Consider the following 17500-nt stretch of genomic DNA (forward strand, 5'->3'; position numbering starts at 1 on the left):
TGATTTTGTCATAATGAAAGGGCTTGACTGGCAATGTCACACCTTACATAATCTTCCGGTTACCGGTTTTTATTCTGACATACCTCCGAGTGGTCCGTCTCCGCCATTTTTCTCCGTAGGAGCAAGCAGCGCGACGAGTGCCTGAGTCCCATACGGGCCGACGGGATCTCTTAAACACGCCGAGGGAGAAATCTGGTCCCAAAAATAACACTAAAAACTAAACAGCCCTCTTTCGATGAGCGACAACACAATACTCCTTGGAAATATCCAAGGGATTTTTGTATCATAAACTATGGGAACTTTTGATATCAGAAATACTAGACAATGTTTTACATTTGAACGTGTTCTTCTCCTCCACCGAAAAGTTATGTTGGATTTGGGCAACAACCTCTGTCTCAAATCGACAAAACATCCAATGATCCATACTGTTAAAAGTTATACTGGAGGTTTCTAATAGGCACTTATCGGGCAATTACGCAAGGCACACCCGCAATCGCATCCCTGTGCCCCCTGTTACGACCGCTACGACAAAGCAGGTCATACGGTCCACCCGCAACAGCTGATTCCCGTACTTCAGACAACTCTTTGACTCGGAATCCCGAAATCCTTAAACCCTCGCATCTTCACAATACCATCAATGGCCATCCGTGCATGGACACGATCAGATACGTTACTCCGCGTAATGAGGATGCTGCCTGTCATGTGTGAAAAGTTGAACTCGACATTGATTAGGAGAGCTGTACAGTAAACCAGCTGTACTGGTTTGACGTGGGTCGGATCGTGAACAGACGTTATAAATCGCTGCTTCCCACGCGCCAGATTCCTCTTCACCTTCCCACTAGATGTTCCCATACTGGAAGAAGCGCATGGAGATACCGGAGATCCTCCTGAGAAATAGCGAACCAATAAGATCCACTGCTATCCGCTTTCGCAGGAGTCCCCACGGTGCCGAAATATAGGCAGGGAAGAGTCTGTCCGATATGGGACAGCTATGAACGTCGAATCGTTTTCCAAATGCCCCATGCAAGTATAATATAAACAAAACATTATTGCCACACTCTCCCAAGTAAATATTTTATTTAGAATATATATATTTTTAGAAAGGCCCTTCATATCTAGTTAAACAAATAAAACAAAACCATTCCCAAAGATCCATTAATGCCGCGTGAATTACAATTTCAATAGCTATTCCATACTAAAGATCTTCCTATATAGAAACCAAAAAAAAGAGCAGGATAGCCTACAGATTCAATATAACTCTGCATTGTTCTTCCTGAATTTCATCCCACTGTGTTATTTTTGACAAATGACAAATGCCTCCAGACTGAAATCTCGTTCGAGGCCTACGGACCTGCTCCTGTATATAGACTGAGGAGGTGTGAGCTTATTGTTAGGCAGCATTACTACATACCCACATACCACAGCCTGCTGCCTCCCACTCCCCTGCTTGTATAATGGCTCAACTGGGGCAAGAGCTGATTGATCCACACATACCCAGATGCACACTACACGCATGTACACACACACACACACACACATACCCAGATGCACACTACACGCATGTACACACTCACACACACACACACACACACCCAGATGCACACTACACGCATGTACACACTCACACACACTCACACTCACACACACACACACACACACATACCCAGATGCACACTACACGCATGTACACACACACACACACACACACACACATACCCAGATGCACATTACAAGCATGTACACACACACACACACACACACATACTCAGATGCACATTACAAGCATGTACACACACACACACACACACACACACACACACACACATACCCAGATGCACATTACAAGCATGTGTGCATACACACACACACACACACACACACACAGAGAGAACCATGAAAGAAATATAGAATATGTCTGCAGTATCGTATCTAAGCTCCTTGAAATATTGTACCATAAGAATGAATCTCTGCCCATCCCTGCACAAAGGTAGTGTAATCATACAGTATGCAGCATGAGCCCTATCAGCTGTGCTCAAGGACACCAGCCTACACACCACCCTCAAGGGTACTGCTCGTGCACACGCACACGCACACGCACACTCACACTCACACTCACACTCACACTCACACTCACACTCACACTCACACTCACACTCACACTCACACTCACACTCTCTCTCACACACACACACACACACACACACACACACACACACACACACGCCATGATGTGTGGGCTATTATTGATTACATTGCGCAAATATATTTTTAACAATCGTTATGTTCACATACACTACTTGTCCATTAAGCAGGGACACAGTAAATTGTAGTAAGGTATCGTCTTGCATAGCTAAATATCCAACAACTCAAAATGACAACCCAACATGAAGGCAGAAAAGAAGCCAGATGTCTTATACTGTAAATGCATTTGAACTGTCATGTTTTCAAATAAGAGAAACCACAGAAGCCTATAGATGAGAGATAATATTAGAAATAAAAAAACTGAAAAATAACCCATACAATTATAGTTACAATTGACCATAATTGCATAATATTCAACCATTCAGCTCTTCATACTGGGTATTGTTGTAAAATCAAGTATATTTGTGTATGTGTAAACATTACAAACATTATTGTAATGATACAATAGCCAATAAGAAATCACCAATTAGGGTAAAATGACACCCTGGGGTTCGAATGATACATCAACAGTTGGTGATGCCAAACTACTTTTGGGGGGCAACATTCACTTTTGCATTTTAAGGAGGTTGCAAACATTGAGAATGAAATTCAGCCCCTCTGACCCTCTCGCCATTCAAACAGATGCCCGACTAAGAGAGTCTTTATGATAAGAGAATCTAGAGTCTTATATGATAAGAGAAAGAGAAGATTGCTCGGGTCATTTATTCAGTGAACATTTTTTTGTTCTGAATTCAAATCCATGTCATTTTTGGGCTAAAAAGTCTGTGTGATGGACAGGAGACCTATTCTGCTCACCATGAAAACATATCTGACCCTCATCATAATCCACAAACACCCCCAACTTCTCAAGCTTCTGTTTCAGGGAGACAGGGACAGGGATATCTTCTGTTTCAGGGAGACAGGGACAGGGATATCTTCTGTTTCAGGGAGACAGGGACAGGGATATCTTCTGTTTCAGGGAGACAGGGACAGGGATATCTTCTCAAGCTTCTGTTTCAGGGAGACAGGGACAGGGATATCTTCAGCGATCCCAGTTGACAGTGTAGTATTCTCCTTCCTGTTGATTGACTCTCTGGCCAATCCTACAGTCCAGTCAGTCTTTCCCTTAACCTGCACCTCATAGTAAAATCTCATTAATGTGACATTGGTAACAGGATCGAACCTCTTCTGATTGTCAGGATCCTGGTCTGTGTCTCCAGTTGTCTCCTTGTTTCCCATCCTCAGAGAGAACGAGACAAGAATGTGCTGTTTCAGGGTCCAGGATCCACCACACGCTGCTGCATCCTCCTTAACTCAGCACCACACAACTTCTCTAATTCACTCTCTTTATGAAGTCGTGACGTTAGAATTATAAGGTTCTATCTCCATTTTTGTCAAAATTGAGTTTTTTTTACATAATCTGATCCATTAGGTGTTTATTAATGCCTGTGTGGTGTTATTTTTAAAATAATGCAATTTTTTAGTTAGTAATTAATAAAATACAAAGGTTCCATCTCACAGAACATAATGGAATGTAAAAACGTTGACGCTCAATATCTCTGAACTACCCGAAACGGAGATAGAACCTTATCATTCTAAGCTCACGTAGTGTCTCCTCCAGTAGAGCCACAGCTCCACTTAGGTTCCCAACACCCAGATAGGATAGGAAGCACTACAAGTAAGTGACAATATTGATGATAAATCACAGCCACAAGGGCATTATTGCTTTTACACTATGGTTACACAACAAATCCGAACATTGTGACAAGAAAGCAATGCTTTAAGTATTTCTTTTGTGATAGATTTCTGCCCAGCACTGAGAAATATAGTTCCCAAAACTACAAACATTGTCAAGGGAATGTGATACACAAATCTACTGTGGCATAGGAATGTCATAATAGGCCAATTTTAACTGTGGCATTATCATTATTATTGTTTATTTGTTTATTTATTTGGATCCACCATTAGATACAGCAAATATGCAGTAGCTATTCTTCCTGGGGTCCATTATGTGACTGCTTCGAACGCCTCTCGGCCAATTATAATGCTTGTTTCCATCAACTTGTGTATAACAATGAATAAACCATAGAAATATTAAATCAGAGTTGAAATTGCCATACATGCACATACGATCATTATTGTGTAGCTCTAGCCCGTCTCATACCACACAACGTGACTATTTCAGTGATTTCACAATGTTTCCAAGATTCTTAAAGACAATAAGTCAATTCAATCAACAATTTAGAGATTTCAACATACTGTACATAATCATGTTCTCCTGCCTAATGTAAGGAAATGATGACACTGTCTTAATGAAACCGTATGACATCCTGAAGGCCTCTACTAAGAACATCTATTATGTGTATATGGGCTTATCATGGGAAAAGCATCTTGGAATTTTCTAATTTTACTCAATGAGAAATAATTTATCGAATGTGACATACAAAATCTGAAGTTCTACATTTTACAAATTCGCTGTACTAGAGGTTAAACCCTGTCTGTGTGAGTGACAGGACAGATTATCAGAGGGGCAGAGTCTTTCTCATTAGCATTCATGCTAGGACAGAAGTATGGGTGGATCTCCTCAGTGACAAGCAGCCAGTGAAAGAGTAGATACAGTGGGGTGCAATTATTTCTGGTTTAAATGTCTGTTACAATTAATCTCCAAGTGATTGAAAGCAAACCTGAACACTAAATGCTGTTAAGAAGGTTAAACGTGACACCTTTCTGCACATTTTAAAGCATAAATGAAATGTGTCATGTTTAACTTTGTACCATTTAGAGGTGAGATTTGCTTCTTTTCACTTAGATATAGATAAAGGATACCTAACCCTCCTCATAATCCACAAACACCCCCACCTTCTGGGGAGGGGGACAATTGTGACAGCAGCTGGTGAAAGCGGGAACAAGTCGGCAACCAATTTAATGATCGGACTGTTAATCTGAAAAATGTAAATACATTTCAACGTTATTGAAAAATCAATGACACACTCGCTAGTCAAGCCAAAACATTGCAATGCAACGGATTCAGTGAGTAATCCCCACTACTACCTAGTTAGTGTAGAGTAGTGGGGATTACTCATCGAATCCATTGCATTGAAATGTTTTGGCTTGACTAGCGAGCGTGTCATTGATTTTCAACAACGTCGTTGGTTGCCGACTTGTTCCCGCTTTCACCAGCTGCTGCTGTCATAATGATTCTTCAAAGGCCTCATATTCATTTCCGTTCCTCAACTGTATAGTCCAGAATCCGTTTCCATGTGATAGTATAATCTTTCTCGAATTGTTAATATTCTGGGGCCGCGATTTAGTGCCGCCCATAGCCACCGCCACCCCCCGGCTCATCGGCCTCTGCTACTGCTAGCACCCCCACCTCCCCCACACCCCGGTCGGCGCCGTCGATCCATTGGCGTTGCTACCGCTAGCACTCCTGTCGGCCCCTGCCCACCCAAGCTGTTGGTTCTGGTGCGGGGTCTGCATGTATGTGCTGTATCAGGGTCCAGAGTAACATCCTCTGCATCCTGCTGACTTCTCTTCAGTTTGACTTCAGGCAGCTTCTCCATCTCTGTATTCAGTGTCTCCTTCAGCTGAGCCACAGCTCTCCTCAAAGGCCTCACGTTCAGATCGCTTTGAACACTGATCTTAGACCAGTCTTTGATGAGCGGAAGGTTATAAAGGGTCGGGAAGCCCTGGAGGAGGTGGATATGGTCTTCGGTGCGAGACAGCTCTTCCAGCTCAGAGATTTTCTGCCTTATCACAGTCATTTCCAGCACCAGCTCTTTAATGAACCCTTCAGCCCGCCTCTCCGCTGCTTTCTGCCTCTCCCGAATCACCTCAATGAGCTCAGCCTGGCTCCTCTCAATAGAGAGCACCAGAGCAGTGAAGACCTGCATGCTGTCTGCTATCTCTCTCTCCGCGTCTCTCTTGCCAACCTCTACCAAGAGTTTGATGTGATTAACCTTCAGAACTCGTGTCTGCATCCTCTGCTTCACTTCTGCCATCATCCTTCCCAGTTTCGTCATCTTCTCTCCGTATTCCTCCTCTATGGAGACGGTGTCGTGAGTTAAGTGATCTATTTTGAAACATAAGACACAGATACAGGTTTGGTCGCTCCGACAGAACAGCTCAGGAAGTCTCTCGTGCTTCTTACACATCCTGTCTTCCAGCTTCTCCACAGGGTTGATCAGCTTGTGTCTCTTTAAGGCAGCGACTCTCTGATGAGGCTCCAGGTGAGTCTCGCAGTAAGAGGCCAGACACACCAGGCAGGACTTCAGGGCTTTGAGCTGGGACCCCCCAGTGCAGACGTCACAGGCCACTTCTCCACGTTTGGCAGGACGTCGGTCTCGGCTGCTGGTAACGGTCACTTGAACTGCCTTCCTGAACTGAGCGGCCATCTCAGAAATGAATGTATTGACAAAGAGATCTGGCCTCTTCTCAAATGTTTTTTTACACATTGGACACTGGCACATCATGTGATTGCGATCCCAGTACTTTCTGATACAAAACACACAGAAGTTGTGTCCACACGGAATTGTGACTGGCTCAGTGAACACGTCCAGACAGATAGAACACAGGAACTGCTCCTCAGACAGGAGACTGCTGCAGGTGGCCATGTCTGAAGTGAACAGAGACCAAAAGTATAAATATAAGTTACTAAAAGTACCTAGTTTCAGCCTTTGTGTTATGAAAATGGATTTATTAGATAAATCAATTACAGAACACATAACAACCAGTAGAAAATGTCTAACCAAAGTCAATCATACTTTAATCATTAACGTTTACAGGGTGTATCCTCACTTGTCCATGTGAATCTTCTTACCTGCTGTGTGTCTGTGAGAGAGCGAGACGTCTCTATTACTTGTGTCGATGTTGTCGAAAGAACCCCACAGTCAGCGGCCACAGGGTGTTGTTGTTTTGAAAGATTTTCTAAGTTTGCTCCACAATACCGTGTCTTGTTTCCCCACATTAGTTTCACTTTAGCAAAGTGACGTGACATGCTCCTCCTCCCCAAACAGCTAGAGCTAGAGTTTTAACCCTGAACTATCTCTCATCTTGATTAACTGGATTACGGCAAGGATTTTAAATGATGGAATCTGATGAATTGTGTAAACATGAACATTTTTGACATTTAGCAGACGCCTTTATTCAAAGCGACTTAAAGAGGTGTTATATATATCTATCTATCTGCTGAACAGTGTGAATATCATTCATACAAGTTTGGACAGACAGGCATACAAGTGTTACACCCACCATATAGGTCCCTAGCATAAGAATGACAATTAAGAATGTAGAAAATAAAAAATAGTAAATAGCAAATAGTTGTATTACATTAGTTCAGCTTCACAATCCAGGCTCACATTGACCTCTCTCCAAAGAAGCTCAGTTATCATTACCAGGGCAGGGGTTATATTCAGGGGTGCACATAACTGGTGCGCCAGTGCGCATGCGTCGCCAAAATGCATGCTGCGCGGCAGATCAGCCGCATGAAGGCGCTCTTGCGCACCAACAGCTTTTTTTTTTTTTTTTTTTTTGGGGGGGGGAAAAGTTGATTTCAGTGTTTACAGAACAGAGCAGTGCTTAAAGAGATGTCCGTTTATATCAGCGTGTTTAAAGAACAGACATTCAGTTAGTGCTTAAAGAGATGTCAGTTTATTTCAGTGTGTTTAAAGAACAGACATTCAGTTAGTGCTTAAAGAGATGTCAGTTGATTTCATTGTGTTTAAAGGAGTCGGACAGACTTTCATTCTTAAAGAGCAGTCATTTGATTTTGCATTTGTTTCTTTTGTTTTGCACACAATAATTTGGTCGTTCATCTTTATTTATGAATAAATGTCGTTTTGCTAATAATAACCATGTATCCCTTTTTTATCCATCCTGTGGGACGGGTCGTGACTCGCGAGCTCGGGGAGCACCAAGCAGCATCCCTAGGTGCTCCTCTGAGCACTGGCCCCAAAAAGTTATGTGCACCCCTGGTTATATTCACTGCACACCATAGGCTACACACTGTAGAAAAGGGTTGTTCACTGCACACACCCGTAGGGAAAATACTTTCACACTCTGGGTGAACAAGTTTACACACGTGATAGGATTCACTGCAATCATTTATAAATATAGCACACTCAAACCTGCCCTGATGGTCGAACTGGGATTAACCCGGTGAAGTGGCAATGGTGGGGGAAAAGCGGATTTAAATAACAAATAAACAAACAAACAAAAAAGAAAGAAACTGAAAACTAGTCCGCCCTAAGGGCAAAGCCCATTCTGTCTTTGCCCGCTACCGGCATACTTGTCAAGGCGGACTAGATAAGATCATAAACGTAACCAAACAAAAAGTCTCACGGCAAGAGCAGCTGGCCGCACTGATGCTCTGGTACGTCGATGGCAACGACCTACCAGCGACTACCAGCCGCCTTCAACCCAGCAGGGAAGCAGGTGACCTCTTGATCTCTGCCCAGTGACTTTCCCTGCCTGTCAGCATGGAGTAAGGTGTGCAACTGCCTCACCTCCGACCTGATCACCCAGCTGCGCTCTGGCGTTCCCCCTAAGGTGAGCCCTATGTGCGTTCATTTGGGCACCTCCCCTTTTCCTATTGGCGCCACCCGCCACACAAGCACACCGACATACCTATAGGTGCCCGATAACAGGTGACTTTATTTGGAAATGAATGTTTCACAGGTGCAGTGGTGAGCCAGCTCAACCTCTAAATAAACAGATCAGTCATACAGTAGCCTACACCCCCATCATATTTTAATCATATTGCATTGTTGCAACCAATACATTTTACCTCAAAGAAGGTCAACAAGTTTAACAAAGGCTGAGGAAATGTCTTTGTGCTATCATGGGTAAGACATAGTGAGAAACTGCCCACATAGATTCTTTTGTTTCAATTTGAACAAAATAAAAGTTAAACGTTAGCTGCATTAAAAGACAAAATGAAAAATCCCATGATGCAATTCATCATTTAATGCCTGTTGTGAAATCTTAAAAACACAATCAGAACACGAGAGATCAGAATGAAAGCATAGTATTCGGTAAAAGTAAAGTAGAAATTACAGAGGTGTCAGCGTAGTGAAACCATGTGACTACCGAAAGGCCTCTTTATAAGACAAACTAAAATGTTTATCATGGGAAAAGCATCACACAATGTTTTTCATTGTTGTAGACTAGAGTGACAACAAATTTAAAGTTCTACATTTTACAAGCCAATACATTTAAGGTCAGAACTTAGTCTCCGGGATTGACAGGAGAGATGATCAGAGGAGTTACCACCATCATTTGGTTGAAGACAGAAGTATGGGTACATTTTCTCAGTGAAGATGCAACCAGTGAAAGAGTAGATATGAGACCTAGCCTCCACATCATAAAAGGACACCTGACCCTCCTCGTAATCCACGAAGACCCCCACCGTCTGGGGCCTCTCCTTCAGGTAGAGGGGGACAGATGGTTCGTCGAGGGCCTCGTACTCATCTTCATTCTCCAGCCACAAGGTCCAGTAGCCACCCCCAGGTGAGAGAGTAATCTCCCCCTTTCTGTTGATAGACTCCCGGGCCACTCCGACAGCCCAGTTCGTATTCCCCTCAACCTGCACCTCATAGTAAAATCTCCCTGTAGCGAACCCCTCCTTTGCCAAGACACCCCCAACACAATCAAACCTCTCTGGATTGTCAGGAATATTCTGTGGGGTTTCTCCCATTGTCACTTGTGACCCGTCCTCAGACAGAATAAGATATGGGTTCGCTGTGTCAGGGTCCAGAGTCACGTTCACTGCCAAGTGTTGCATCCTCTTCAACTCGGCGTCACAGAACTTCACGTTCCTTTCCATCTCTTGACTTAATGTCTTCTCCAGCTGAGACACAGCTCTCCTCGTCGTCCCCAACCACCGATCATTTTCTACGCTGTTCTCAGACCAGTCCTTGGTGTGTGGAGGGGTGCTGCACAGGGTTGGGAAGCTCTGGAGGAGGTGGAAGTGGTTCTCAGTGTGAGACAGCTGCTCCAGCTCAGAGATCCTCCGCTTTAGCACCGTAATTTCCTGCTCCAGCTCTTTAATCAACCCTTCAGCCCGCCTCTCTGCTGCTTTCTGCTTCTCCTCGATCACCTCAACGAGCTCAGCCTGGCTTCTCTCGATGGAGCGCACCAGAGCAGTGAAAACCTGCACGCTGTCTGCTATCTCTCTCTTTGCGTCTCTCTTGCTGACCTCTACTGATTGGTTGATCTCTTTAACATTCTGAACTCGTATTTGCAGCGTCTGCTGCACTTCTACTATTATTGTACCCAGCTTCGCCATCTTCTCTCCATATTCCTCCTGTAGAGGGACGATGTCATGAGTCTTGTGGCCTGTCGGTATACACAAGACACAAACAAAGGTCTGGTCACTCCTACAGAACAGCTCGAGAAGTCTCTCGTGCTTCTTACACATCCTGTCTTCCAGGTTCTCCACAGGGTCGATCAGTTTGTGTCTCTTTAAGGCAGCGACTCTCTGGTGAGGCTCCAGGTGAGTCTCGCAGTAAGAGGCCAGACACACCAGGCAGGATTTTAGTGCCTTTAGTTTGGGCCCAGCGCAAACGTCACAGGCCACTTCTCCAGGTCTAGCAGGGTGTTGGTCAGTTGGCTGTTGGCTGCTGATAGCGTTCACTTGAACCGACTTCCTGAACTGAGCAGCTATCTCAGAAATGAACGTATTGACGAAGAGATCTGGTCTCCTATCAAATGTTTTTTGACACATTGGACACTGGCACAGGTCATTGCTGTCCCAGTAACTTCTGATACAGGCCATGCAGAAGTTGTGTCCACATGGAATTGCAACAGGCTCAGTGAACACATCCAGACAGATAGGACACAGGAACTGCGCTTCAGACAGGAGACTGCTGCAGGTGGCCATGCCTGAACAGAGACCAAAAGTAGAAATATAAGTTACTTCCCTAAAGTACCTAGTTTCAAGGGGGGGGGGGGGGTTCAAGGGGTTCAAGGGTACCTTATTTGTCACATGCACAGAAATACAAAGTAAAACATGCAGTGAAATGAAATGACTTTTGTTTCAGATTTTGCGATAATAACATAGTTTCATTTGATTATATACATTTTGGCACAGATGTTTTCACTCTGTAACAACCAGTAGAACATGACATATGTACTGTAATGTTGATAATACTATTAAACATTGACAGTCTCTGCTGCTGGAGGTGGCCAGATCTGGGCAGAGACCAGTAATTAAATTATAATACAATTTCCTGAAAATACTTCACTTCAAAATGGTATCAGCTTTTTTCAGCTGAGATGAAATGAGCCACAACATGTGTAGGAAACACTAGTAGGAAAATGACATACTGACATACTACTGTAGCTGAAAAAACTCACCTGTGTGTGTCTGTGAAAGAGTAGGGGTGCTGTCTCTATTATGGGACAAAGAAGCCCACAGTCAAAGACTCTGTGTTTTGTTGTGGTGAGATTATCAATGTGCTGGAGAGAGTTTAGCTTCTCGTACACAATATCTCATACAGGACATATCCTACCACTTCAGTTTCACTTTAGCAAAGTGACGTTGCAATGCTTCTGCTGTGCCTGGGGCAGACGTAACCCTTTGAACCCTGTATCATTTTTATCGACTGGATTTACGGCAAGGATTTAAAATGGATAAAAGAGAATCTGTTATCCACACACACACACAGAAGCACATACACACACATACATACATACAAGCACACTGTTACGTCCCTGTCTGTTTTTGCTTTGTGTTTGTGTCTGTGTGTCTCTCTCTCTCTCTCTTCCAGGTGTTCGTGATCCCTTGATTGTCTCCCTGTTAATCATCCACCATCAAATACAAAAACATCTGTCTCATCCATAAAATTCTGCATAACAAAGCTCCTCCCCCGCTTAACTCTTTCATAAACCAGCGTGACCACAGCTTACGGCCCACCAGAAGCACCTCTCGTGGCGACCTTATAGTTCCATTCAGGAAAAGCACCTTCAGTAAGCAATCCTTCTCAGTGATAGCAATAGAAAACTGGAACTCACTACCCAACCAACTCAAAGACATACATACTTACTCCACCTTCACAACACACATGAAAGCCTGGCTGACACAGAACTATACTTGTCCTCATTAATCCCTCTCTGTGCTGCCTCCCCATAATGCCTTTTTTTTGTATGTTTTGTTTTGTTTAATGTTTAACTGTTTAACTGTTTGTAAGTGCTTAATGTTGTGTGGCCTGTAATTGTCCTGTGGCTTCTATGTGCTTGAAATGTCGCTGCCCCCATAAGTGTGTATGTGGTGTTTGTTGTAGCCCCTTCAATCACCTCAGCTTGCTTACGTGTGTTTTTTGTCAAGTGTGATGTTGGGGTACCTTGTCTCAGCCACGTGTTCTTAGAATTTTTAAATGTTTTATTTTAACTAATGACGTTACTTTTCAGGATGCCATGTTGCAACTGGCCGGGGACTTCAGCTGAAAATTAGCCGACTAGGCTAACGCTGCCTTTTTTACTATATTTTATATGGTTCATGTATTAGGATTGTCCTCGATATAATAAACTAATAAACTAAACTAAACTAAGTCCACCTGTGTTCCTGTCCTGTCAACCAATCACCTGTCTACCTGTTCCCTATATATGTGGCTGTTTGTTACTTGTGTAGGTTAGAGGTTAGAGGTTAGAGGTTAGAGGTTAGAGGTTAGAGGTTATGTTTGTTTCATTCTATTCTGGGAAATTCTGTTTCATTCTGTTTTGTTAGTATATTAGTTGGTTGCTACATTTGTCTGTCTAGTGTTTGTTTGGGTTACCTATGGTCCCCGGTTGCCTTATCATGGGAGAGGGCTAGGTAAGATACCCTGGGGTTTACACCACATCACGTAGGTAACTGGTTGTCTAAAAACACTAGGTAAGAACGAGCGGATGCCACTCATCCTTTGTAGCAGTTAGATTTAGGTTCCGGGTAGATTAGTTAGCAGTTCTGTACATAGGTAGATAGGCTAGCTTAGAGGTGTAGGGAAGCATAGGGCTGTGGTTTTATTGTGACACCGTTCGCAGCCTTCTCCCTCCCTTCCTACCCTCTGTTTATTTTCCCCGGTTTAGTTTTTGTATTATCCTTCCCCCCCTGTTTCATGTTTATTTGTATGTCCATGTTTTCACCTTATTATTATTATTAGTTGGCAATAAATCATTTTCTTTAAAAGGTACACCTTGTTGTCGGTCTGGCAGTATTTGAGCACCACACACACAGTCAGTTGCTTCACCAGTGCTTGTACACAGGCTATGTTGCAGTCCTCCCTCCTCCCTAGTGTTACATCTGAGGGAGGACATAACACACACATACTCACACATACTCACACACACACACACACACACATACTCACACACACACACACACAGAAGCACACACACACACACACACACAAACGCGCACACACACACACACACACACACACACTCACACATACTCGCGCACACACACACACACACACACACACACACACACACACACACACACACACACACACACACACAGTATGTTTGGTTTCTCCTTGGTCTGTCTAACAGACAACAGAGAATCACACACACACACACACACACACACACACACACACACACACACACATGTGCTGGCTCCAGGATTTGTAGCTAATGATAACAACTGTTACTCACAAAATCATTATGTTCAGGGTAAATTTCTTCCTATTACCCTAAGTGAGAAACTGGCATGATGGATACTGCACCCTGTAGTACCGGTAATGTTGTTTGGGGAGGTAGACTGGTTGTCAGTGTAGCAGGTGACTACCACACAGACCCTTCCCCAGTAGAAGCCCATCTAACCCTAATGGAGGTTATGGGCTTATTGGGTTACTGAGATGATGTGGTTAGAGACAGAATGACCATCCTGTTTGTCAGAAAGCTACAGAACTCTGAACACAATATGTTCACCCGTTCATTCTAACAACTCGTGACGTTAGTATTATAAGGTTCTATCTCCATTTTTGTCAAAATTTTGTTTTTTTACATAATCTGATCCATTAGGTGTTTATTAATGCCTGTGTGGTGTTATTTTTTTTAAATGTTGACATTTTTGAGTTAGTAATTCATAAAATACAAAGGTTCCATCTCACAAAACATAATGGAATGTAAAAACTTTGACGCTCAGAACCTTATAATTCTAAGCTCACGATCTGTGAGTTATTAACTAGGGCCTAGGCATGCTTCGATTGTGACACACACTGCACACACACACACACACACACACACACACACACACACACACACACACACACACACACACACACACACACACACACACACTGTCTGAGAGGACATGAGTCAATTGACTCCCAAATTCAATAAATTGCAGATAAAGGGCTTCAGAGAACACCAAAAAGAAAAAAGAAAGATAGATATTGTTCTCATGAAATAAGAATGTTAAATTTGAAATGCTCGACAAACCAGTTAGGCTGCACACTTAGACCTGATTAGAATGAGACCCAGGTTTGATAAGATATTGTTATGTAAACAATGAATACTGTATCAGGAAATGCAAAAATATAAATTGAAATCTCTCTCTATGACAATTGGGTCATAGAGAGCCACAGGTATCGAGCGGGGAGGTCTCTCTCACATTAACTACTCCTTTCATGAGAACAACAGGGAACCTGATTTCCAATCTAACACATTCTCCTAGCATATTTCTATTAGTACTCACATTGTCAGACTATAGACCTAGCCACGCTGAGAGCTAGTACTTTTAATTTGTTCCTGGGGATATTTAATAGACCTCTGTCACCCTTTCCGCTCTGTATTCATTGTCTGGCCCACCCTCTCCCACAGCATTTCCTCATAATTGACTCCACATAAATACCGTCAAACCATTGCTGTTGAATCAATGCTGTCCCCACCCTCTGTAAAAATATCAAATTAGCCTTTGACTCCGGGGGTCGGGAGGTCTGCCACTTAATCAGTAGCCACGGTGTTTTTCATATTGAAGAGAGGGAGTTGCTGATAAAATCACCCACACTTGATCAGGATGAGTAATGTGAAGTGGTGTCTGTGCCTAAAATAAAGCTTCTAAAATAATCAGATATGTATAAGATGTCAAATTAAATGTTTTGAGGGGGCCTTTTTCGTAAGCCTATAACACCATCTGAGCCCATTTGCCAGGGCTGATGATTCAAAAGCCAGTAACAATAATTGACAAGGAAATATACTCCTAGATTCTGACTCACAAGTACATAAATGACATTTCTATAACTTATATCCTATTTCTTCATAATTTACACAATTACTCCATCGTTTTTCTTTTGGAGGCTGTTTTTAAACAAATATCTTTAACAATAAGACATACTAAATTCTTTCAAATATGACCTAGTCAATCTAAAAAAGAGCAGGCTACTCACGACTAACTTTATTGCTTCCATATTGTCACAATTGTGACATTGTCAGTCCAATAACACTGTATTAACAGTCCTAAACATCACTGTTTCTATTACAGCCTATGTGCGTCCATCCAATCAATGAGCGGATAGTGGTTTCATTTCCTTTTCACCCCACAGTGACCCTCATTCCTCCCGGACAGGGCGATAGGGGAAGCAACAGCTCGTTTGAGAACATTGATTAAGTCATACGAGCTGCAGCAACAACAGTAACACAGGACTACTATTGTTCCAGTTAATTCACAAAAGAAAGCCGGGGGCTTTGGTGAGTAGGTTATTTTCATTTTTCATGGTTCGGCTTTGTTCCAGAACTGAGATGCAAAGCAGAGCGTCAACTTTCTTTTGCTTTATTAACGCAGGTGCAATTAGATTGTATGATCGGAACACCATACGGCCTCCGATGGTAGCGGGACAGTCTACCCTTTGGAGTGATTACTCATTTTATGTGTAAATAAAATGAGTAAAATATAGTCGACAGAATAGACAACAGTGTTCTATTTCAGATCAGATCAGATCGATGTCCGGATGTGAGAGAGGGAGTCTGCGAACCACAGCTGAATTTACGGAGAATAATCTCGTCAATAGCCCATGAATGAATAGTGTCAGTGTCAGTGGGCTTGTTTACGAGATGACTCATTCAGACTCAAAACACTGATGTGTATCTAAACATCTGGGAACATCAGACAGACCCAATCTAAACAGCGATTTGTTTTTGCGGTTAGAAATCGATTTCGGAAATCTCGCTGGTGTCATAATATATCGCCTCTGTTTTGCTTCTCATAATATATGTTATTAATCAAGCCAAACATCTGCTGTGAATATTCTCTAGATCAATATAGGGCATGTACTGATGCGTTTGACGACTGAAGCTCTCTATTTGGTGTTATTAAGGAGTTATAACGACTGAATTTTAATATTTATATAATATGTATTTATTGTGTGTTATTTGCTTAGCCCACTCATGAAACATCTGGATGATAAAAAGCCTAATCTAGAATGCTCCTGTCAAGGATCGTCTCATCTTGCTTTGATTTAGTCTAGTGACAGACCGTCTGAGGTCAATGTCAGAGGGAAAACAACTTTCAGCTTCAATGCCTGTCATCAAATGGGTGACACAGCCACATCTCATGACTTTGCTCTTAACTTGGCACTGTTCAGTGGTCTGGTCTGGTGCACACCCACTTGTGGAAAACACCATAATGCATGTATTCAACCCCGGTGCCTCTGTTAAAACTCCCCATAACACACAACCTTGGATCTTCATAGCCACTACCTTCATTGCACTACCTTTTTGCAATAAACAGTCAACATTATCTGTTAATAATAATAATAATAATAATAATTAAACTATTTGAATCACTGAAGACTGAAGTTCTATCACACTTTCAACTGTGGCCTCGTATAAACTGCAACTGTATAATTTGTTTCATAGAGCATAGGGGAATGACATCTCCACAAGCATTAGCTGGTGTGGCTAATCTATAATTACCAGCTGACCAGAATGTCTTATGGGAGGACAGATGCTCTCTGTACTGTTATTAGCTTTAGCACTAGCATACAGATGCCGCAGCCAGTCGGCTTTCATTGGCATTCCTTTTTTCCCCTCAAGTGATTGACAGATCAATGTTGTGGGTTTAAGTGTTCACCATCACTACGCACTTTGTTTACAGTGGTGCAAGTGTGCACTTAATTAATGATTCATGTGTTTATAGCCTAGTCATTCCACTGCTATGAATCATTGACTGTTGTGGTTTGTGGATAACTAGGCTATGTGTGGTTAGAATGGCCTCGAGTAATACTGATTCTGACCCACTATGTTGAGTAGAGTAACAAAGTAAACATGTTTTAGAACGCACTTGAAATGCCTCAGTTTCAGCTACAGTTTTTTTTTTTACGATTGCTAAGTCACAGGG

General features: G+C 42.7%; 4 protein-coding genes across 5 annotated transcripts in view; 1 reads left to right on the forward strand and 3 right to left on the reverse strand.

The window, feature by feature from the left end:
• The window catches only part of prmt8b (protein arginine methyltransferase 8b), a gene marked incomplete at both ends in the record, with an annotated part of 12409 nt that extends 12257 nt beyond the window's left edge, over positions 1-152 (reverse strand). For both annotated transcript variants that reach the window (XM_080537836.1, XM_080537835.1), the window contains one exon: positions 84-152. In XM_080537836.1, the coding sequence (XP_080393962.1) occupies positions 84-152 (69 nt within the window). The remainder of the gene's footprint in view (positions 1-83) is intronic.
• Positions 153-3156: 3004 nt separating this feature from the next.
• LOC308164110 (E3 ubiquitin-protein ligase TRIM11-like) lies at positions 3157-6794 on the reverse strand (the record flags this gene model as incomplete). The annotated part of the gene is made up of 3 exons (XM_080538262.1): positions 3157-3421; positions 5566-6253; positions 6422-6794. The coding sequence occupies 3 exons, from the start codon at positions 6792-6794 to the stop codon at positions 3157-3159; spliced, it is 1326 nt and encodes a 441-aa protein (XP_080394388.1).
• A 1437-nt stretch (positions 6795-8231) lies between these two features.
• On the reverse strand, positions 8232-11059 carry LOC308164111 (E3 ubiquitin-protein ligase TRIM39-like; the record flags this gene model as incomplete). Its single annotated transcript, XM_080538263.1, has 2 exons — positions 8232-8238; positions 9483-11059. 2 exons carry the CDS (start codon positions 11057-11059, stop codon positions 8232-8234), a joined length of 1584 nt encoding a protein of 527 aa, XP_080394389.1.
• A 4670-nt stretch (positions 11060-15729) lies between these two features.
• The window catches only part of LOC308163659 (tetraspanin-11-like), a 50178-nt gene continuing 48407 nt past the window's right edge, over positions 15730-17500 (forward strand). Inside the window, exon 1 of the mRNA XM_080537837.1 lies at positions 15730-15852. The gene's annotated coding sequence lies outside the window, so the exon portion shown is untranslated. The remainder of the gene's footprint in view (positions 15853-17500) is intronic.

Source organism: Nansenia antarctica, assembly GCF_963989245.1.
Source record: "Nansenia antarctica genome assembly, chromosome: 8".
Classification (NCBI taxonomy): Eukaryota; Metazoa; Chordata; class Actinopteri; order Argentiniformes; family Microstomatidae; genus Nansenia; species Nansenia antarctica.